The sequence below is a fragment of the Labrus mixtus genome, chromosome 24, assembly GCF_963584025.1.
Source record: "Labrus mixtus chromosome 24, fLabMix1.1, whole genome shotgun sequence".
NCBI classification, from domain to species: Eukaryota; Metazoa; Chordata; class Actinopteri; order Labriformes; family Labridae; genus Labrus; species Labrus mixtus.
In genome coordinates this window covers 12217639-12242619 of record NC_083635.1, presented here as the reverse complement: position 1 = coordinate 12242619, position 24981 = coordinate 12217639, and the positions used below count along the sequence as shown (strand labels likewise).

The 24981-nt window shown below is 44.8% G+C and overlaps 1 protein-coding gene across 1 annotated transcript in view; it reads right to left on the bottom strand.

Annotated features, from left to right (window-relative positions):
• Positions 1–24981, bottom strand: part of nlgn4xa (neuroligin 4 X-linked a) — a 76915-nt gene that overhangs the window by 8337 nt on the left and 43597 nt on the right. Inside the window, exon 4 of the mRNA XM_061032142.1 lies at positions 2913–3098. Within this exon, the coding sequence (XP_060888125.1) occupies positions 2913–3098 (186 nt within the window). The remainder of the gene's footprint in view (positions 1–2912; positions 3099–24981) is intronic.

The following is a 24981-nucleotide window of genomic DNA, read 5'->3' as shown; positions in this document are numbered from 1 at the left end:
CCAGGACACAAACAAATGCTGAGAGCAGAGAGTTCATGCTTTGAGCTTGTTGTGAGGTAGAAATGGAAAGGGGATTAAAACATGCCGCCTGGGAACAACTCGTTTTGTTTGAGAGATTTTGGCACAGTACCAATCTTAAACTCAAGGTCTCACCTTTTACTGGTTCCCAATCTGATGTGTAGAGCTTTTGTGTTTTAGTCTTTGAAAGTTTGTTCTTCACAAAACAACAAAAACAAACTCACTGATAAGTCGGCTCGAGATCATCAAATTCTGTGTTTGCAAACTAAAGTCTGGAAGCTTGTAAGAGAGAAATACATCAGCTGTTTGTGATGTGATCAAATCTTTACATCTGTATGGATCCTTTCTGTGATGTGTCAGAGTTTGATCAGGGACAAAAACTACTTTTAGCGGTTATGTACTTGGATCAGGCGTTTTGCCACGAGGACAGCATGGCAGCCATTACTGCTTATTTCCACATAGTCCGTGCACGCTGCGTTTCATAAGCGCCACGGTTTTGCTCCGTCCAATGGCGGTATCAGCTGTACTAACATCACAGGAGAACTACAAGATCACGCGGGAATAAAGAGAGTCTGAGGATGATTTGTTGTTCATTCAGTGCCTGTAAGTGTTTATAGTGTTTTATTTTGAAATTGACCAGACGCTCTGTGCTGTTTCCTTTTTCTAACTTCCTGTCCAGGTCGTTCTATTCTGCTCAGCTTGAGGCGTTCTTGCAGCTAGCTCCGTCAAAAATCGATTCTGTGAGTAGGAGAAACGCCGCTGATGGACCGCGGCGTGCTGGGACTGTGTGGAAATCGGCAGTTACAGCCTGTTTCTCGGCTGACGCACTTTCCTGGAGTCATTCCAAAACTTTTGCAGCCACTAGTCATCGACTTCCTTCCATATTTAAAAATAGAGCCCTCTTTCATTTCCAGAGTTATTTTAAAAACCTGTCCTTCCCTACATCACCGTAAGACAAAGAAAAAGGATGATTCAGATTACTGACGTCGCCTCCTCTGTCCCTAATGAGGAAAACAAAACATTAAAGTTATTCTTTATATACAAACAACACATCCGGCGGGTTGCACATCCTGGAACATTGCAGCTTCAGCGTCTGCCAATCAGCAAGTAGGCCACGCTAAACACGAGGAACGCTGGAGATATGTGTGTTTTTTGGTGCTATTTATACGCATGCAAACACACCGTGGCGGTGACTCAACCCGGCAGATTTGAGAAGTATGTTTTGAGCGCACAGCAGACGTTTCCCAGACGGCCTGGTTAGCTGCTGCTGTTTGTCAGATGTTTCAGTTGAAGCTCCAGTCTCATCAGACACATACACAGAATGACTCGGAGATTTTGACGACCTTGGTATGTTTGCAGACGTCTCCCCTTCTCAGCGACAGAGCTGCAGTTTACAAGAGAAGCACATTTTCTACCTTCCTCTGTGATGTATTCTGCATCTCGTAGGAATGTTTGGCAGGGAATCGAGTGTTTGTTCACCCGCTCGGTTGTGATTGCTATCCGTCAGAACATGACGACCTTTATCTAAATGTAAAGTAAGCCATTCCCTCCAAAGGTACAGCATCCAGAAAAAAAAAAAGAAACAGACATAATAACTGCAGCACAAGTCCAAAAAAGAGCAAATAGAAAGTCTCCCTGGCTGTGATTGCCTTTAAGGGAAACCTCGACGGACTTCTACCAGCGAGATAAAAGGCGTGATTTAGTGGGGAAGTGTATTTTTCTCAAAGCCTGTGTTTGTCCCACATAGAGAGGGAAATAGCCCCAGTACTGCTGCAGCACTTTCTCAGATGCAATCCTCCAAATCCTCCTATTTCTGACAGATGGGTCAGGCAATTTCCCCGCATCTGATGAATGCATCTGAGTGGCACGAAACTACTTTGAAAAAGAAGAAGACCTTTTGGCTCCGGAGTTAAAGCGGTGCATAAATAAAACATTTTAAAAAGCAGATGTAAATACAAGCATGATAATCCAGCCGCTCTCCTCTGATGCTTTCAGAGCGAGGCCGAACACTTGAACGAACAGACTTCTCTTTCCTTCTCTGCGTGTGCTGATCTGAGTAATCTGACGAGGAGTTACAACAACATTTCAATAAAGGATGCATGTGTCTTTGCCTTGTTGTCTTCTCTGTGCTCCAGGTCTCCGTGTGTCCTTCGGGTGTTTCATACAAAGTCAGGAATTATTTCTGTTCTGTTCCCAAAACGCTGCAAACCTCTCTGAGGCAACATATTTATGGAAATACACGACATGAACGAGACGAGACCGGAGGCCCTGCTGGTGACGACGAGTAACTACAAATCTGATAACTATAAACGAGGATGTTGGAGTCAAATCTAATCCCATTTAGAAATCATTTTAGGATCTTAAAGACGAACAGATTCAGCAGTTTTACGATCTCCTCCAGCAGATTCAAATATAACATACCGCTCAACCTCGCCTTTTCAAATCTGCACAATGAAGGTCCTATCTACATAAAAGCATCTGGCTCTGCAGGGATCTTTTCTGTCATGCTGTCACACACCCTGAGTCCGTCAGTGTTGCAAACAAGCTGTTTCTGTGGACACACTGTGACAGCAACACCGCAGCCATTTCAGCCTCTTTCATTGCTGCCGGTTGTAACTGATCTCCTGGAGCAAGTCGTCGCTTTATACTCATTCTTACATCCAAAATGTGCTCACAAAATACCTAACTTCTCCGAGCATACCCAGGTTTAAAACCAGAGTTCAAACGTAGCTGCTCCCTCCGGCGCTGAATGAAACAGAACACTTGAGATCTCCCTGTGAACACACTCCTTCAGCGGAGTCTAATGCGTTATAAGGAGAAGATGCAGAAGGACAAAAAAGGGATGAAAAAGGCTCCTATAGTGTGTGTGCATGCCGCTGAGAATGCAGACGTACCCTCTGAGTAATGGGAGAGGGTGAGCAGGCTGACGCACGACGCTCCGGCTCCAGATCCAAAGATGGTCACTCTCTTCGGGTCTCCTTTGAAGGCCTGGATGTTCTCTTTGATCCACCGGAGAGCCTGAATCTGATCCAGCAGGCCGTAGTTCCCTTTGGCTGCCTGGTCTCCTGTGCTTAGAAACCCTGGATGGATGAAAACAAAACAAGAGGAGAAACAGATTTACTTCACACAGGTGTTTGCTTTTGATTTTTATCCAGACTCAGAGCTCAAAATAGACGAGGTGAAGGGAAGAGGCCGTTTTCTTTTCCCTTTAAAGTCTCCCTCATTTCCCCTCTAAAGGGGGGAATTAAGAAGGGGTCATAAAAATAGCAGTAAAGCTTCATCACTGCACCACTCAAACTGCTTTTTTATTCTCTTTTTGAGCAAGGCTTGACCAGTAAAAAGCTCCAGCTAACGTTGTTTCAGGTTTATTTTCCCAGCAGTGACTGCTTATAGCTCGATACCATGTGCAATGTCCGCCTGGATACATCTTCACAGGGCCGTGCCTGGCTATTTCAGGGGTCCTGTGCAAGAGGCTGTTTGGGGGCCCTTACGGAGGGATTCCAAACCCTTCACAATGATGAATTTAAACGTCTCACATTGACCCAAGCTACTTAAAGAGGACATATTATCCTCCTCCTCCACCTTTTCAAACAGTCCCCCTGTGGTCTAAATGAAACATCTGTGCTGTGCTTTGGTCAAAATATAACATGAATCAAGCACCAGAGGAGGTTTGTGACCCTGTATAAACCAGCTCTCTCAGAACGCTCCGTTTTGGTGTGTGTGTCTCTTTAAATGAAATGACCCCCGCCCCCTGAGTTTTCCCCGTAGACATCACTCCTCTGAAGCGAGAATAAAAACGGCGGACCTGCTCAAAAGTTTTGTTCTAGTCTGGGGGTGGAGTCCATGGGTGGAGATACCAGGGGAGGAGAGGGGATTTTTTTTTTTTACCAGAATCCCACTGTGACATCACAAGGAGAGCACATTTGAAACAGAGCATTTTTCTCTGTGTTGTAAGCCACAAACAGATCCAAGGACTGGATGGGTTTATTTCACATGTTGTGGGTTTGTAGACGCTCAGGTTACTCAAATATATGTTCAAACACACTGTACAAGTGGATTTTTCATAACATGTCACCTTAACAGCTTCGGAAAAATGATAATAAAAGACAATAAGAATCTAAGTTACACAGCAGCTTCACTTAAAGCCCGTAAAAGAAAGCAATTTTCTCCTGATTCTACGTTTCTATGTTGAATGTAAATATAAATGAAAATACAGATCATGCATGCATTAACACTGTGGTTCGACTCGTCCTGTCGTTCCCCTGACAGAGCCCTGAAGCTGCGGCCGCTCTGCAGGTACTGTGGACATTTAATCTGTGCAGACAAACACGCCACAATGTGATGATTTAATTAAAGCATTTTCATATCTTGCTCTTCTCCTGCCTTGAATATTGTATGAATCCGTCCTAAAAACACAGGAAAATAAAAACATTTTCCCGACAACCAGCCTGTTTGGTAGTCATGCAGCGCTGCATTCTGCAGACTCTGCCAGCACACAAATAGTGTGGAATGAGAAGGCTTTTGAATTTGATTTCACCCATGGCTCCAGAAATAGTCGGCCAATAGAGATCCCTTCCAGTCAAGTGCCAGACCAACCGGCCTGGCAGCGATCTCCACGCACACATCCGAAACTTGTTGACAAATTAGCAAATGCCCCTAAACCCATTAAGTGGCTTTCTAAATGCTGCCACTGGGGGAACTGGTGGCTCCTCCATGCCAGGTCTGTGAGCTCCACGGCCAGGCCTGGCAGCCGCAGCCTGTCCCTGCGAGCGAGCGGGCAGGCGGACCAAACCGAGGCAGAGTAAATGACAAATGGGATGAGGACCGCTGGGTGAGGAAAGCAAGAAAAAAAAAAAAAGAGGAGAGGTAGCCTGTGGCTTTTTGATAGAGAGCAGATCCGGTTTGTCATGGTGAGGTGGAGGGGATGATGGAGAGGGGAGCAGAGCAGGGGTGGGGGGAGGATTACAAGGCCTCTGGCAGCCTCACACATCCTGTAGGATGACCACAGGCACTGCGCCGCCGCTCCCCCTGCCCCCCCTCCACCCCTCCTCCCTCTCTCTCCCCTGTCACCATGATGGAGTCGAGGAGGGAAGAAGCCCACCAGGCGCTCCCCAGGACGTGTGAAGATAAGTCAAAGCTTCATTTCAGAGCAAGAGGTCCCCAAAATAGACTTCTTAGAGACCAACCCCGTCTCTAAGAAGAGACTAGAGACTCCGATATCTTCTTTACCGCTCGTCCGTCAGACAGTTTTCTGCCTCTTGGAAGACATTCAGAAGAATCCTGAAATCACTTATTTGACATTTCATCCCCAGCCGAAGTTAAACTTCTCATTTGTTCTGCCTCCAAACTCCCCGAGAAGCTCGAGCTCTCTCCGCTTGCCCCGCATGCAGGTGAGTTTAGTTATGGGACGAATGTTTGCACTTTATAGTCTCCGTATTTCTGCTTCTCGCGGCTTTCATTATTATATAAACATTTCCTGAAAAACAGCCCTGAGTCATGCAGAAATTAGTCTCTGAATCCATGCGGTGCTTTATTGAAAAAGAGCCATAAACCACTAAAAGTCCATGTTTACACCCGGAGAGAGCGAGGGAGTGAAAGAAAGAAAGAGAGAGAGAGAGAGAGAGAGGAATGGTTGGCGTGCTCCTGCCGGCTCTCTGAAGGCCTTTCATTCATCTGACAGGTTCATGATTTCAAAAGCCCGACAGTATTTTAAATGTAAGGAGGAAGAAGAATAAAACAGGCTTTAAAGAAGTGAGGCTTGCCTGGAGAGCCGGTGGGCTCCAGACGCCGTACCCCCGCTGCATCTTTCAGAGGCCAAGTGGAATTAGAGCCAGAGGAGAGCTGTCAATGCTGCAATGGAAAAGCACTCTAATGGTTCATTTAAAGAACAAATCACTGCAGGATGAATCACATGGAGACGGCATCTTTTCTGTCTGGACCGCTGACTCCAAGTTCAAACAAACGGTGTCGATTCTCAAAGCGCACATAAGTGCCCGGTTGATGAAATGTAATAATAACACAAAGAAATCTGAGGCACATCTCAGCCTCCACCATCAAACTGTGTCGTCCCTCAACCACCGCCGTACTCATGCACAGCCTGCTCCGACCTCCACCTCAGCAACCAGGAAGTGTGGACACAAAGGAGAAATCCTTCCTGCATCTTATCCCATGTGCTGTTTCATAAAGCGTCTCGAGGTAAAACTTGGCGCTTTACAAATAATGATTGATTTACACAGCAGCTGTGTAGGTGCAGGCTGCCAATCAGGAACCAGTAATGGCGTCTAACATGAGCTATCAAGAGCAATGTGGGCTTCAATTTCTGGCCAGAGGATCGCCAGTCTACCAATCAGGACGGCGGCCCTGGAGGTTAACTCCTAAAACATTTCCTGCAACCCCAAAAAAATATTTCATTACATGCAAAAATATTTCTAATGGACAGAAATTTGAAGTCATGATTTTGAGAATAAAAAGCATTTTTTTTTTAAATCATCTTTGAAGGTTACAAATAATTTATTTAGGACAGAAAACGTCAGATAATTCGATTTCTCTTCTTCGGTTGTGTTTGGCTTTCTGATGAGCTTTTTGTCCGTCGTGCTGTCAGCAGCGCCGTGATCTCTCACTGAGAACAGACAAAGCCCGTCATCATCAGCAGCACTCTCTCTGCATTAATCCCACCCCCCCTCCTCCTCCTCCTCTACCATTTGTATTAACGCTGCCTTGACAGCGACGAGCAGCTTAATGTAGGTCAGTCATGACGGAGCTGACACAACGAGGTCTGATGAGAGAGGAGCTGGACGAGTGTCAGATATTTCTAAATGCAGAAACAAAAACATTTTCTTTCTTCTCATTGGTTGTTTTTTTTAGTATCTGGTTTTAAAAAGCGTGCCACTGGGTGTGTTTCGGCAACGGTTCTCAAACCTTGTTTAGCCCAGTCTGATGCGTCCACCACTTTGGATCACAAGCAGATGGTAATTGTCCTCAAGAATTTACATTTCCAAACAAACTATTTGACATTTTCTCAACATGATTAAAAAAAAAGAAAATGTTGCATATTAATAAACTTCTTCAGCTACGGAAGCCCTGAAGGCATGTGAGGAATAAAAGGCAAAACTCCTGCTTATTTATTTCTAACTATCTGCTCTGATTTACGACTCGATGAGAAGGACGTTTAGAAGTTGTTGTTGATTCTGTTTGGAGATGCAGATCTTCATTGACGAACAAACAGAATATACAGAACGAGGATGGAAATGAAAGTGACAGAAGACCTATTTGGTTTTTTTGAACCAGGCTGTAAACATATTCATCTCTGCTGTAAAAACAGGCTTTTTACAATGGGTGTGTATGTGACTTCCTGTGCTTCTGCAGCCACAACTGCAGGATTAATCGAGATTTAAATGTTTTGTCTTGTTGTGTGTGATGTGGTTAACAACAAATCTGCAAGGAGAAATGGAAGTGAAGTCCATGCAGTACAGCATGGAGCCTCCATTCCTTCAAAGCTGCAAACACCCTGCTGTATAAAGTCCAAACTCCATGTGGTCAAATTGAACAACCTGATGATAAGTTGGCATTTTCAGAGACACCAGAGATTTTCAGCTGACAGCAGAAATGTGTTTGCACAGCCAAACACCTGCACCGATGTTTTTGGAGCACTGCACTGACTTTATCTGCCAAAAACATCTGAGTTGAAATAAAAAAAAAAAACTGTTTCCCCTGAAAGTCCTGAAAATACCATCAGAGCGCTGTCTAAATGCCACCGCTTGTTTCTGTGCACAGTTTCATGTTAAAAAGCAGTAGATGACAGCAGAGCCGAGTGACTGACACAAACGACACACAGTGAAATGTTTGTGTGCGGCTCTGTGGACAGACGGCGACCCGGCTGAATGCCAAGCGCTCCGGCTTTCAGCACTAAATGTTCAGCGGCCAGACTTCTGAGTCAATGCATGTGATTAACTTATTAAATCACTCGCTCTCAAAAGGGATTTGCTTCTTGTTTTGAACTCAAGGATGCAAGAAGAAAAACAAGACGTGCACTTAAGCCCCTTTCACATCCTGTAGCCTCATGAGGTTTAAAAAAAAATCTCCACCTTTGCCGACTAAAAGAGACGCTTACTCGAATATTATATTGTGATCGCTCGGATATGATGTCAGAGCTCTGCAGAAAATGTTCTTCTTGTGTTGTGTTGACACAGACTACTACTTCTACTCTGTTAAACCTTTGTAAAGAGAAATAAAGCCTCCTGACTTAATGCATGTAAGCTGATTTTGTGCCCAGACTTCTGTAAAAACTTTAGTCTATAAATGCAAAAGCAATATGAAAACATCTTGGCTGAAAAGCGAGGAAACAGGGTAAAAATACATCTACAAATCACACATGTTCTGAGCTGAATGGGACTAATTTGTCACATGATCTCATTAAATATGGTGGAATTTTCTGTCTTCACATTTTACAGACGCGGCTGATTTGTGAGGAATTAGATAACAGCTTTAACAAATCACTTAAAGGTCCCGAGGTCATAAAAGTCTCCTGGGAAAAAAGCTTCTGCTCTATTTAAGTTGACTACTGGGAATGTCAGCCACCACGGCCCAAAAATCCCCCACTCATGGTCAATCCATCCATCCATTCACCCATCTATCCATCCATTCACCCATCCATCCATCCATTCACCCATCCATCAATCCACTAAGCTATCCACTAATCAATCCATCCATCCATCCATCCATCCATCCATCCACCAATCCATCCACCCATCCTTCCATCCATCCTTCCATCCATCCACCAATCCATCCATCCTTCCACCAATCCATCCATCCATCCTTCCATCCATCCTTCCACCCATCCACCAATCCATCCATCCATCCTTCCATCCATCCTTCCATCCATCCACCAATCCATCCATCCATCCATCCACCAATCCATCCATCCACCAATCTATCCTTCCATCCTTCCATCCATCCATCCATCCTTCCATCCATCCATCCACCAATCTATCCTTCCATCCTTCCATCCATCCATCCATCCTTCCATCCATCCATTCCATTCCATCCATCCATCCATTCATCCATCCTTCCATCCTTCCATCCATCCATCCTTCCACCAATCCATCCATCCTTCCATCCATCCATCCATCCACCAATCCATCCATCCACCAATCCATCCATCCATCCATCATCCATCCATCCACCAATCCATCCATCCTTCCACCAATCCATCCATCCATCCTTCCATCCTTCCATCCATCCATCCTTCCACCAATCCATCCATCCATCCATCCATCATCCATCCATCCACCAATCCATCCATCCATCCATCCTTCCACCCATCCATCAATCCATCCATCCATCCATCCATCAATCCATCCATCCACCAATCTATCCTTCTATCCTTCCATCCATCCATCCATCCTTCCATCCATCCATTCATCCATTCCATCCATCCATCCATTCATCCATCCTTCCATCCTTCCATCCATCCATCCATCCATCCTTCCACCAATCCATCCATCCTTCCATCCATCCATCCATCCACCAATCCATCCATCCACCAATCCATCCATCCATCCATCCATCCATCATCCATCCATCCTTCCACCAATCCATCCATCCATCCTTCCATCCTTCCATCCATCCATCCTTCCACCAATCCATCCATCCATCCATCCATCCATCATCCATCCATCCACCAATCCATCCATCCATCCATCCTTCCACCCATCCATCAATCCATCCATCCATCCACCAATCCATCCATCCATCTATCCATCCATCCATCCATCCTTCCACCAATCCATCCATCCTTCCATCCATCCTTCCATTCATTCATTCATCCATCCATCCAAAACGTCTCTTATTGCATTTATGTGAAGTGACCCAGAGGTATGAACAATCGTGATAGATTGTTGATGTTGCGGTGAATCATCGAACTTCAAAGTGTCTGGAAGCTGTTTGAAGTTGTTGAGATCGTCTCCTGGTTCTAAAAAGAAAAACATCCTGCGAGTCCACGCTTGTTTGAGTTTGTTACAAATGATACATGGTTTAACAGCCAAAAGCATCAAATGGTTTACACAATAACATAAAGAGGAACCAGAAAAGAATCTGCACATTTGTACATTTTTCTAGAATCCTAATCCAGCAGAGAGATAACAAGCAGAAGTCTTTTATCATCCTCTCCTATGCAGCGAGGCCGGGCACGCTGACAACATGACAGTAATAGTTCTTAATTGTGCTCTCTGTCCACGAGATAATCTCTCCCGCGGGTCCCAGATGAAATGTTAATTATCAGAGGGAATGATGGGAAGGCAACGGTTCAGGATAAGCTCAGCAAGGTCAGCTGAGCTCAGCTGCGGCCTCGTTCAAACCTCCTGTCTGTCTGCTTCCAGCACGTCACAGGGACGAGGGGAGGTGAAGAGAAGACCGTCAAAGTCAGACCACTTCTCCCGGCTCGGTCTGTAATTAGACCGAAGCATTAAAGCCCAAACAGGAAACGCCCGGTGTTAAACATAACCTCTCCTGACTGACGCGACGACACACAAACAAACACACCACGGCTGTCAGAGCTCGTCAGCCCACGCCGAGCCATCTGAGGGTCACGTCCTGCAGCGTGACAGCACAGCGATGTGTCACAGCCACAGTCACATTATCATAATGACCGGAGAAGACAAATGTGGACGCTCCTCTGCAACTTGTCTCTGTTCTCTTAATCTGCAGATTAGCCGGGGCTGGCTCGGCTCGGTCCCGTCTCCACAGACACATCTGAAGGTATTTTAGAGGATGTGTCGTGTCTCTCCTCATCATTAACACAGACTCTGCAGCAGGTTCTCCTTCATACTTTATCAGCAGCTGATGACCAGTTTAACCAGACTAGTTAACCTTAATCCATCTCTGTGAACTCAAAGGTGGTTTGTATAAAAGTGAAAGAATCATTACAAATCTGGATTTGCACCACAGACTGTAGACGCAGCATCTTGGTTTCCAAAGCAAAGTGTCTACATTCTCTCTACTGTCCAGCAGGGGGCGACTCCCCTGGTTTTAAAGCAGTCTGATGAGTCTATAATAAAAATGGTCCTACTTCACAGTTGTTTACTGTTCTTTATTACGACCAGCAGGGGGCGACTACAGGGGCTGCAAATCAAAGTTTGATGACAAAATGTTTTCACTTCTCATTTGATTAATTCCCTCAGTAAAACGAGTTTCTGCTCTCAAGTCTTCTTCTACACAGCGTGATGCTCATTTAGTGGATTATGGTCCCATTTAGACCAGAAAGAGAGAGAGAGAGAGGATTACGGGTGTGGGGGGTTGGTTGTTGGAGTCGTCCAAACACAGACAGATGTGGACGACCAAAAATGTCAAACTGGAGGCTTCAGAGCAGAAGTCAGTGAACCGCTGGGTGATGTCCTGCTAGCTACTTCCACTATGAACTTTAGTCCAAGTCCATCAGTCAGCCTTCAAGAAGCTAGACTCCAGGAGAGAGAAATGCACCGAGCCGCTCAACTGCACAAATGAAACTGCAGAAATAAAACAATAATCAACATTTAGGCAACGACGGCCTTTTCTTGCAGCTTGATTGCAAACCCAAATTTTCCGCCCCTCTGTTACGGCCAGAGAGAACTGTCTCTCCTCGTTTAGAGAACACGTTTATTCAAGGTGTTTCATAGGAAAATGAAAAGCTTGGACATTTTCCAACACAGTGGCAGCGTGAGATATTTACACGAGCACTGACAACATGTGAAAACACTCCTAAAGGTTACTTCAGATGAGGTTTGGGGCGCTTCATAAACTATAGAATGAGAGAGACGAGGAAGCTTTGACGGCAGCTCCTCCACCCTGATCATTCGTCTCCAGTTCAGACCGAAGCAGCCGCACACAGATGTTCCCCAGCTTCATTATTTTCTTTGAAGCAGGTAAACAATAAAAATCGGTTGTGTCGCTTATTTTTTCTGGGTTCTTTGATGAGTTGTGACTTCTCTCCTGAATAACAAAGTCTGAGTGTGCTCCGTGTTGTTTTCTCTGTCGGTGAGAGACGTCTGCCTCTCCGCATCAAAGAACAAACAGCATGCAGTTCGTTTTCCTGATCTATACGACGAGCAGACAGCTCTACGAGGCCTCTATCAGGTACTAACATCTAGATATATTAGGTCCCCTCTCACATGGAGTGGTAGTGCTCAGTTTCTGGGCCCGAGGGGGGACATACGAGCTGCTAGAAGAGCAGCAGCAGCTCTTAAAAGAAAGTGACAGTATAGCATCAGTGTAAGGACAGAGACAGCTGAAGTGTGAGCAGAATACTGACACTGCATGATACCGCTGCAGGAGGAAGGAGACGAGCCGCTCGTTAAACTCAAACTTCAAAAGCTGGAAGAGGCCGAGGTTATTAACTGCTACACGTGGTGTTGAGTGGGTTTGCTCCGCCCCGAATATGCTCCAAGTCTACGTCCGACGGAGCTCGCTGCAAGAACCCGTCCACCTCAATAGAGCAGATCCACCTGGACAGGAAGTCAGACGAGGAACCGCATTTATCATCCGGCCAATTTCAAAATAAAACACAATATACGGACTCACTTTATCAACATTACGTCAAAACAAGTCGACCTGCGATCTTGTGAACCGGTGAGTCCAGCTGCTCTGTGTCGGCCCACGCTTCAGATACAGACGCAGTGAGGTAGGGCGCTCGCCTTCAGACGGAGAAAAACTTCGGCAGAGACAGAACGCGGTGTGGAAGTAGGGACAACTAATCTCGTCCTCAAGAAATCATGCAACAGTCGAAAGGATCTGCTGCAGTCGTAGAAGTACAGAACAGAGTGTTGAACGATGCTTTCAGAACTGCAGGTGTAAAAATCCACTGAGACTCACATTTCACACCACCTACAAATAAAGACAGGGAATAAAAAGATGGCACTCTGAAACACCTGTTTGCATGTGAACTGGTGCTTCGGAACCGTATGGCACAAAAACATTTTAATGATAATATTATAATCACTGAAGTGTTGCTGTTGGGGACTTCCATGCTTGAAGCTGTTCGACTGTTTCCTTTTCAGTGGCTGTCAGAATGTGCAGAATAAAATATTTCCACCATGTTTCAAACGCTGAAAATCAAAAAATGAAGTTTGTATCTATGTCATTTAAATTTCATTGGTTCGAAGTGAAAGGTCCAAACATTACGTTTTAAAAGTTGGAAAAACAAGTTACAACATGCATTGGGCTGTAGTTATTATTATTATTTTTTTTTAGATGTGCAAGACATTAGTTGAGAAACGGTTGAAAAAGCTTTTTCAGTTTAGTGCACTTTAGGGACAGTCCCTATCTTCAGCCCGAAGTTTCCCCTCCTGAGGGGTGAAGCTTTCATGTTGTATCATGAGATCAAATGAACATCTCTGCAACATCTGACAGGAACAAATTTGCAGCAAAATACTGTTAATGGGCCTTAGTAACAGTTGCTAAGTCAATCATCTGGGTTTTCATCTGTTTCATGATGCAAGCCTGATGATGTGACCCCTGATCCATCACGAGTCTGGTTCTGCTCGAGGTTTTCTGCCTGTTTAAGGAAGTTTGTCTGTTACTTTGCTGAATGTTACCGAGGTCTGTGCAAACAAGACAATTCTGCATTTGAGAAGACTGTGCAAATAAAATGCTTCCAGAGTCACAGAGAGTTTGTTTACTTTGAATGTGAACAAATCTCTGGGTATCAGCCGTGTTGTGAAAGAGATGCAAGTCGTCATTTGGGAGCATGTTGACAGTAAATTCATTTCAAGTTGAATCTGTTGAAAGGTTCTGCAGGTGGTGTTTCTGTTTCTGTGTCCACTGCATCACGACTTCTCATTAAGTCAAGAGCTGAAAATGAGTCCAATCATGTGGAAATCAAGTACGGGGAAGGGGAAACAAAACAGAGAGCAAACATTTACACACATGACTTCTCAATGAAAAGAAAAGAAAAAAAAAACGAGTTCGAGAAGCTTCCTGCCAAGTCGTCGTCGCCTTCAGCTGGAAGCTCCCTGGGATGCATCTGCAGAGTGAAAGCCGTCTGCATGCAGCGAGAGAAAAAAAGGGGAATGGGTTTGTGCCAGAGAGGGAGAGATTTCTGCTGCAGCGAACCTCCTCTCAACTGTGGAGAAGTGCGATTGGTTACACATGCACTCAGCCGGGGCGCTACCCCAGTGATCCACCGGCGTCTGTTCATTAAATTCTGCAGAGCTAATTAGAATCTATTTGACATCCGCGGGGAGACATTTGCACAGCTTGCAGATCTGCACAAACAATTCACGGGCACAAGCAGCCGTGCACACTGCAGGCAGTCTGAGCGGCGGGGGGGGGATGCCGTTAGGGCGCTCATGTAAACAAAGCATGGGACTATACACGACTTCAAATGTCTCATTAAAGGTGGACGTGCACGTAATGACGATTACTCCTCCTTTAAAGTCTTAAAGCAGGATCCGTCATGATATTTATCTGACGTGTGACTCGACAGTCCAGGTCTTCCAAATTGGCGGCCTCAGATTTTCATCTCATGCTGTTTTTAATTTGGACAGCAGAGGACGACCAATCAGGACGGAGAAGTGACAGAAAACGCTCAGACGATGGAAACAATTAACGGGCTAATGAGGCCTGGAGCAAATATTTGCTGTGAGCTCTCTCTCTCTCTCTCTCTCTCTCTCTCTCACACACACACTCTCTGTGTGTGTGTGTGTGTTTGACTTTTGAGCTCACAAATCTTTTAACGAGCTTCTGTTTGGTGTTCTTTGACTTTCTGTCGGGCGTTTGGGACGAGCAGGACAAGAAAGAATAAAGTCCTGTATGATTAAAGAACAGGTTTTAAAAGACTTTGGGAAGAACTGGGAATGTTCCCACGCTGCATATTTTAACACTCATAAGCTCCTGATGTCTTCTCAGAGACAGCAGTGTTGTTACTTCTACTTAAAATGTGTCAGATTTTGATTTATTACTGATAGCAACAGGGATCCGACTCCGCAATTAACCGGCGTGCGTTCATTATAAGACGATTGAAAACGTCTTTTTGCATCAATGCATTTATTTTTAATTATTTTCATTTTTGGAGGGGCGTCAAAAACAACCGTGTCACTTTATCATTTCACTCACTACACATCTCACTGATTGGGCCTTTAATGTCATAGTTACTGTTTCAACATTCAGCTCTAACCCTGATCCTCTAAAGGAGAGGATGACATGATATCAGTATCAGATGTCTTTAAGACCCTGATCCAGTAGTTTTGGATCTTTACCGCTTCTTCACTTAAAACGTCTCGTAATCACAGGATGATTAATTCTACTGCAGACATTTTCTTATTCTAATTACTCCTCAGCCTTTCATGGTTTTTGAATCTCATAAAACCTTTCTTAGAACACATCCAGTATCTTTTTCATTTGAATATTAATTACCCTTTTTCTTCTGATTCAAGGAGGATTTTCAGATTCAAGCTGCAGATCTCATTTCGTCTCGGGGGGGTCACGGTAAATTAGGATTCATGTTTCTACTTAAAGCTGAGATGTGAAAATGATGATCAATAACCGAGTTTAAATTGTTCAGCGCTCAACAAGAACTCATCTGTTCCCACATCAGCAGGTCATGATTAAATAAAGTCGCCTTTCATCATTTCTCAGTTGTCATGCCGACTGATTTATCTCCGATCAGCTGTGTGTTTTTTGTCCATCCTGTGGAGGAACACGTCCTCCTATAAATCTGATCTCAGCGTGTGACTCTGTGTCTCATTGCGTCTGTTCCATGTTCAAACTCAACGCACACGCTGCGACAAAACCCGCGGCTCACTTTCAGAACAAACGTCACAAATCGGCACCGATCACCTTCAAAAAAAAAAAAAAACACGCTGAAAAACTCCTTTTGTCACGTTCCAGAGTGGAGTGTGATGCTGAGACCCCGAGGCGTGCGAGCGCCGGACTCTTTGTCACTTCATAAATGTCAGCCGAGTCGTCAAGCTCGGACCGCGTGTCAGAGCGAGTCAGGGCCACTTCCTCTTCCTTCTGTCTTTAACTTCCCTTCATGACGGCGGCCTGGGGCAGGGCTGCAGCCCGGCTAGCACATCATTAAAGACCCATCACACACACACACACACACACACACACACACACACACACACACACACGCACGCACGCACGCACACACACACACACACACACACACACACACACACACACACACACACACACACACACACACACACACACACACACACACACACACACACACACACACACACACACACACACACACACACACACACACACACACACACACACACACACACACACACACACACACACACACACACACACACACAAAAGAAGACCCACAGTCCTGCTGTAGCATCTCTGTGATCACATGTACAATCACTTCTATCTGAACCACTTCTCTTGCCCGCTTCCATCACTGCAACACCTGTTGACCTGATAACTGCTCTCATATCTGACAAACCGAGGGGCGTCCAAAACGGTCGTGTGTCCTACTTCCTCCCCCCACAACACTCTCTCACCCCCTCCCCTCCCGTCCTGCGGCTGAGCGGCGCCATCACTCCACTCGTACTTTTTTCCAAATTGCTCCTGAAACCCATCGAGTCATGGCAGAGAGATCTGCGGACAGAATGAGGGCAAAAGGAAATACGACTCCCAAAATGAAAACATGGAGATGTTTCTGAGCAACATGGCCGCCGGGGAGTCAGGTTTTTTTTTTTTTTTTTTTTTAAAGGAGGGTGACAGAGCCACTTAGTCACACGGGGGAGGATAAAAGTCGACCTTCAGGATAGCCGAGCAAGGACGAGGAGGAGATTTCTAATGATGAGATTATTACTGCAGCCAGGTGTGTGTGTGTGTGTGTGTGTGTGTGTGTGTGTGTGTGTGTGTGTGTGTGTGTGTTTCTCTCTCCTCTGACTCTCAGGTTATCCCGACTTATCTTATATATTCATTCCTTCCTTCCACTTGTTTTTACCTCCCTCTCATAAACTATTTTCTTCGATCTTATTTTCATTATTTCAATACTAACTTCCTGCTCTCCTTCCTCCTTTCCTCCTAAGCTCCTTTTCTCCTTCCTCGCTGGTTACCCTTCCTTGTTTCCTAATCCCTCCTTTTGTCTATGTGTGCGTCGTTCCTCTTCTTTTCCACACAGATTCTCTTCCTTGGTGGCTTTCCTCCTTTCTCTTTTTCTGTCTTCTCTTATTTCAATAGTTCCTCTTCCGTCCCCTTGAGTCTTTTTCTTTGATTAACTTCCTTGACTGTATGAAAAACACACGAGCATCCCCTAAAGGTTCACACTCCTCCTCACATTGATTCATTTTTGACTTTAGTAAAGATTTGTCTGCAGGCTTTAACTTCTAACGTTGTCATATTGATTCTTTAATTTCTGAAAATGGGAATATCGCTCACAGAAACTCTCCACAGTGGGTGGTGCGTTCACTGTCATCTCAGCACTTGTTACTCAGGGAACTGGAGGACAGAAAAAAGGAAATACGTTGAAATTGGAGCCTGCAGCAGCTCGGTCGACTCGGCAGCGAAAGGCTTAACAAGCTTCCCTCTCTGACCCCAGCTGAGCTCGACCTCTCCTCGGACCCCTCGTCCACACACTGCCGGGGTGTATGATGTGTGACAGAGCTGTCACAGGTATCAAGGCAGTGTGCGGAAAATCCACCGACTGTGGCGAGGGAGGTAATGGAGGGCTGGACAGGGGGGAGAGGAGAGGAAAGGGGGAATCTCCGTCAGAGTGACAGCTCGTCCAGGTGGGGCACGGCCGGGTGACAGTGATGGAGGGCGAGTAACTCCAACACACACTGTCACCTCCTCCCTGTTGTCTGTGCTATTCTGTCTCACAGGCTTTCTCTCCTGCTTAAATTAGACGGTTTGGATAAAGGGTTTTAAAACCTGCAGCTCCTCCAGTGTCCACTAGAGTCTGTCTCCTGCAGTGAGTCAGTCCCCATATAGCCCCATGTTGCAGCTTCAGACCGTTACTCACATCCTCCGTTTAGGAAATTCAGATATCGTAAGGACAAAAATTTAATCTGAGCATCTGTAACTAGAACCAGGAGACTGTTTGTAGGTCTGTGTAGCTTGAGCAGATCTTACAGTGTGTGTGTTTGTACTGTATGTGGAGCCACACACACAAACACACACAATACTACTACACTGAAAACCGGACACACACCGCCGCTCAGGCTGGATCTGGGTCACAAGGCATTAAATCCCCTTGTTCATCAGCTGCCCTCACACACACACACACACACACACACACACACACACACACACACACACACACACAATCACCTCACCACACACCATCTGTCCTCCAAAAGCGGGGTTATCAAATGCATCAGGGTCTAAGAGGTCAACCTCTGCACACACACACACACACACATACACGTGCAGCAGCCTCCATTCACAAAGCAACAACACTCAGAAGACGCGTGGTTTAATCTGTGCAGAGAATGTTAACTCTTCTACCTCGTCTGTTTTCTGCATGAATGATGCGTCTAGCTGATGTAAGCGTGCAGAAAGTTTGCAGGTTTTCTCTCATAGATGGAAACGTGAACAATGCGACGAATATCAAGACAGTATCTCCACAAACGTGGAAAAAAAAAAGCTCCCAGTTTCAGATTTGAGTCTACCTGAGATGAAGCAGAGTCTTTGTTAGAATCATTTAAATGCCTTTAAATAATTAAACATATTGTTGGAACATGTAGGTGAGCCTCTTAAAGAATCGTTGTTTTATCTGTGTTGTGATGCAAACTGGGCTGTTTTCACAAGAAGGTTGAACACGGAGCCAGTCGTAAATAATGCATGAAAAGTCGGCATGTTTATTGGTCCGTATAACACAGGTTTACTCAGACGCAGGTTAGTAAAAAAAACGAGAAGATAAAAAAGGGTATATTGTATTTTTTCTGGGGAGAAAATAGCCACACTGCTCGGTACATTTCATAAAAAGTAATCAGAGTACAGCATTGCTTTGTGACACATTACCTCCAGCATTGCTTAATCAGGAATAGATCACTCCAAATGCATCGCTCTGTGTCGATAACAATCCTCTACTCCCTGAAGTCAAGCAGCAGAAGTTGAGAGTCAGTGTGTAAATACTAAAGGCCCATACGTTAGGTGACCTTAATGTGCAAGAGGATGGGACACTTATAAAAAAAACACTTCAACAGGCACCACTACACCACTTGTTAATTGATGAAACCATGCAAAACCTTTTGGATATGAATCATGGTATATATGTCAGAGTTTATAGATTAATGTATTGAAAATAAGTTTTTTTTAAATTGCACAATCTCTGGAGTTATCAGAAATCTACAGCCATAAACCACATCTGAGTCAAAGTGTCTGATAAAATAACATCTGAGCGCTGTTTCTACTAATGCTGGACATACATGGTTTCATGATTTATACAAGAGAAGCCGATTTGTCAATATACTGCCGGGTTTCTGTGAAATAAGCTAAAAATATAAACCACTCTTTCAGCCAATATTTTCTGTTTTCTTTGATGCATAATTTTGTCTTAGATAACATTGTTTTACTGCTAAAGGGCTTTTGAACCGTTTCATTCCTGCAGCTTTCTGTGCCAACACGCTATCTTCAGTTTTAATGTATTTTTCTTGCAGCAGTGATCTTCCATAGCTCAGTGCCTTCATATTGTGACCTTACCATTCTTGGGCAGGCTGCTGCTGCTGGAGCGCCGGGCCGACTGATGGACGTGACCATAAAAAGGAGAGCTAACAGGCCTCAGAGCAGCCAGAGAGAGACTTCGGAGGAAGGGTTGTCTTTCTGTTTCCAAGAAAGTCTAATGGGCAGAGATCAGGAAACCAAAATAACCACATCAGCCGCATTTTGAGGAGAAAACCTCGTCACAGCTGCTGGTATCTGCTGTCAGACTCCCACATGAAACGCTCCACTTGTTCTGATGTTCCGTCTAACTTCACAAAATCAATCGAGGGGAAGATGAGAAAAACTGACCTCCACCACTAAAACAAGAGGACACAGAGCGCCAGCACACATTCTGTGCGACCGAGCATTATCTCGCGTTTTATTGGCTATGTCGAGCTGTTTTAACGCCGCCCGAACAGCTCTGGAGCGCCCAAATCAAATTGCAGCCGTGTAGTGTTGAAGCTCTGACAGGTTTATGAGGAGGCTGAGTGGAGAAATTCCATATAATAAACGATCAATACCTGTGATAACACATTAGATTGACTCCTGAGGCCACTGATGACAGAGCGCCGTTGTCTGCACCCTGACTTGACATTTTGTCAGGCTGCGTTTCATCACCTCGACCATCATGCCAAGTCGACAGAAGCAAAGAGGAACATTACATAAGAAATCAATACTGAGCATACATACAAGCATGGTGGAGCGGCTGCTAATCCTCTTAAGAGAGCTTTTACCTTCGTCTCCCATGAAAGTAAAATCATTGGAGGATTTTTTATAAAAATATACTCCGAGCAAATGTCCCTTCTTGTCTTTACTCTGTAAAAATCATAGATAGAGCTTTGAAAAGGTGATAAAAAAGTTTAAAAACAGATTTAACTGAAGGATGCAAAGCGCCCAAACAGAGATTGTATCTTCTAGATTTCCAACAAGGCAGAGTGGCGTCCCACAAGGCTCCATTCCGGGTCCTTTCAAGCTTTCAGAAATGCAGAGAGGGACAGCTTTACGTTCATGTCCCTACCCCAAATATAGAGTGAAATCATTACTAGAATAATTCAAACATAATCAAAATAAATAACAATCCTTGTCTCTTCTCCTAGGTAACACTTTCAAAGTGCAGATGACCAATCGGTTGAGTCATGCCCCCTTACTGCAAGGGGGAAAATGCACTGTTTTTATCAGAAAGTGGCTATGGTGATATTCTTGATATTCATAGTCATTTCATGCATTTTGACTCCAAACGTCAGAGTCACCTTATTTTGCTTTTTCTAAAGGCAGGGGTCATTCTTAAAGATTATTTGACATGTGAATGTAGATGTTTTGAAGATGAACCTTCCTGGTTTAAATATTATTCAAGCCTACAGTTCATGCTGTTATGTGAAATGTTTGTTTTGTTGCTTTCGTGGCCATCTCGCTTTTAAGATTTTGTACCTACGTTTTAATATAACAGTGAAAATAAAGTTCTATAATCCTCCATCTTGCCCTTTAAAGCCGAGATGACAGAGGAGTTTTCACTCAGACGTTCTGGCTGCTTGTGTAATTATCTCACATGAATGCAGTGAAGTGCGGCAGGGTGACAGGTGATCTCCTCTGGGTGCTAAGAGAGAACAGGACATCACTCATCTCATGCAGATGATCTCGACCATATGGGACGGATTCATGGAGCGGAGGACGTCAGGTTACAGGCTATTTTTAAGAAAATTTACCCCCCGAATGAAACACAAAGGAGCACTCAGGACTCACATGCTGTTCTTTGTTCTTTGAACTTAAATCTTAAAGACAATTCTTCTTAATATAAGTTTAAAAGATGTATAGTATATGTCCTCGTTTACTTGTATGATGCCTTGCTGCATATGTCACTAGCTGTACAAACAACGTTTAAAGAAGGTCCTTTTTCTCTGTAAATATGTGCAGAATAACTGTCGGTGTGCGCCGCTGCAGTAAGGTAAGTTTCATGTAGAAAGATTGACGTCTCTTGCAGACTTGTTCAGACTAGAGAACCTGGGTGATGTGCGTGGAGGAGCTCATCACGGCTCACTCATTAGCATTCAGACGGGTTAATTAGGGAGAGAAGCAGCCGCCGCCGCCTCCACGCTTGTGTCTTCAGAACATCAAAGCGCTGTTGGCTCGCTCGGTGGTCGGCCATCTCACTCTTCTCCGTCTCTGCCCTCAAGTTGTTGAGCGACATCGCTCTTTAATCAGCGCCGCATCTGGGGATCGCTCTGCCCCTCAGATATCATGCAAATCAGCCCGCCGCTCCTCGGCGGAGCCTGATGAGGCCTGATGAACGCTGGTGGTCCGCCGCTCTGCTCAAACACTGAGGCGTTATGTAAGATTGTGTTTGTGAAGGCCTGAGACGTCTCACAGGAACACAAAGTTTACCTCTGAACCTCCCATTCTGTTCGGGTAAGAATGGAGCTGTTTGTGTGGGTTTCCAGATGGATGCCGTTGGAAAGTGATCTTTTCTTTTGGCTCATGAGATATCTGTGGGTGTGAGACGAGGTCACTGAACACATTAATGCCGGCTACATTCGCCAGCTTTCTCTGTAAAGTCCTGGTGGCTTGAAAACCGACTGAACAAAAAGGGTCTGTAACCTTAGCCGGTGACAGCTGTAAACTGTTCTTTGGTGTCTGAATCTCTGCAAAAATATCCCGACATCAAACTAACGTTCATTCTCCTTCTGAACTGATACGATGATTCAAACAATAGCACATTTATGTTTTGAATCTCAAGCTGTTTGAACCTAAAGTATTTATTCTGCAGAAAGTCCGAGTGAGCTGATGTGAGAACACAGAAGGATATAATCAGGAGAATTCACCTCGAGCGATTGGTGATGTTTATATCACTGTGATTGATGCACGACTATAGGCTGTCTGCACGCCATCGCTACGATCTCCTTACAAAGAATAATGAAGTTGGTGCTGCAAGATGGAACTTGAGACAGAGGAAAAGTATTACGAGCTCTGGCAGCAATTTAATTTTAATTTGTTTGCAATCTGTTTTCCAGGTGTTGTCTAGCCCCGCCCTTCTTCCCTTCAAAATATCATGTCGGTCGTGGTGATTGGTCAGGTGCCACCGTGTAGCATCATGTCTGTCGGTCGAGTCACAGCTCAAATTGATGGCTCTGTGATCTCCTAATCTGACACAGTGAGACACAAAGACGGTGCAGTCAGGCGTCAGGAACCTTTGGAGGAACATGCTACAATTCTACCTCTGGGATTAAGGTCTTAATCGAAATTCAAAAAGCCCCTGATTGGAAGTAGTACTTTGAAGAACTATGGGCTGTAGCTGCAGCAATAAACCCTCCTGAGAGGACTTTACATGTGTCAAAGCTTTGTTGTGACTCAGACACATCGTTGAAGATAAAGGAACGAGCAGACAGATCCAACAAAGTCCAGGGCCTACAGGCGAAATCCAGTTTATTGCTGTTCCAACGTCACTCAAACACACACGTCCGTCCGTCCGCAGCTCGTCATCATCGTTGTATCATCGAAGAAAACAACAGCAGACTTATCTGTCTCATTTTGACGGGCACTGAGACTGCAGAGGAAACTTCAACAAGAAGAGGAAACAATTCAGTTCCTTGAAAAGCCGCTCCAGAGACTCAATGTTCCCAATCCATCGGATGAAGATGTGACCTTGGATTTCTCCAAGGTCCAAAGTGTGTCGGCTGAATGTCGATGAAAACCTGACATTCTCTGTTTACCAACAAGATCTGTGAAACATTTCCAGCTGTGAAACTCTGACATCACCAACCAATCAGGTATCGACAGGAACTAGGCCTCTGCCTTTGTAGAAGAACGTGCACAGTTCACTGGTTATCATATAATACCTGAGCAATAAGAAGGAATGTCCACCCTCTTCCCCTCCCTTCTATCTCTCTTATTTCCATTCCTCTCCCACCTTAACGCCGGATACGACAGCCTGCAGATAAGAGAACTTAATAATATCCTCCGATGGCAGTGCTCGCCTTTCTGCAGGTGTAAAGAGGAGCTGTCTTTGATGTATTAACTGTCTGCCGCAGTTGAATGAAAGTATACTGAGCCTTTGTGCAGACAGCCTGCTCTTCAGCTGTAATAGAGAGCAAGTGTGATTTTAAGCCTCACAATGACAGGTGTGCGTACACACACACGCACACACCTTTGAGTCGTCGGGAACAAAGCTGTTAAAGAAGTCATCTCTCTTCGGCGCTCTTTAACGTTTCTTTTTGTTGCTTTAGCTCAGTTGTCATTCAGATTGCAGGGCCAGGGCTCAAACCGTGCAGATAAAAAGAGCTTTGAAAATTTAGTCCTGACGTGACATGTTGACTGTAACGTCGGGATAATGGCTAAACGGTGACACACACTTTAGAAAAAAGTCTAAATATGGAAGACAAAGGTTGAAAGCAGAAAAGTGGCACAGCAATACATTAGTGTCATTCTGATAACAGGTTAGGATGAATTCTCCTGGGTTTGGCCACATTGTTTGAATATTTCCAAATATTGAAGGTCTATCTGAAGCCTTTTTAACTTCTGAGTCATTTCCACACGTCCGTCTGATTAAACAAGGTAATGGAGACGTTGTTGTTCCAGAAAAACCAAGCAGAAACCTCCAAGGATGAGAAAAGAAAAGCCACCAACTGTAGAACCTCCAGTGTCCACTAGAGTCTGTCTCCTGCAGTGAGTCAGTCCCCATAGAGCCCCATGTTAAAATGTCTAACTTTACAGCTGCAGTTCCTCCAGTGTCCACTAGAGTCTGTCTCCTGCAGTGAGTCAGTCCTCATAGAGCCCCATGTTAAAATGTCTAACTTTACAGCTGCAGTTCCTCCAGTGTCCACGAGCTCAGTCCTCATCTTACATACATATTAGCCATGTGCAGAGACCGTTTAGCTTTCATGAGATAGCATATGCTAATCCCTCGCCGCTCTCCAGCATCAACCTATTATCTAACAATGGTCATTTCTGGCTCCAGAAACCAACATGGCAGCAGCTAAAATGGCAAACTTGAGGCTTCAAAATGGTAGTTGCCAAACCAGTGGGTGACGTCACAGTGGATACATCCATTTTTCATACAGTGCATAGAAATGAAACAGTAGTTTGCTGCGTTAAAGTTTGATCTGGTGGCAGTTTGAAATGACCCAGATTAATGACACTGCAGCAGACCTTCTGGGCTGATTCGATGGATCTATTAAGGTCAGATTTGTTGTAAATTGTGTCATCATTTATGCCACTGTGCAGGTCAGGAAAGAGCCATTACTAACAGAATCAAGCCATCCTTCAGCTGCAAATGGTGGAGCTCTCTCCCACAGCGCGCTCTCTGCAGCACGTACAAAATTGGTGTCC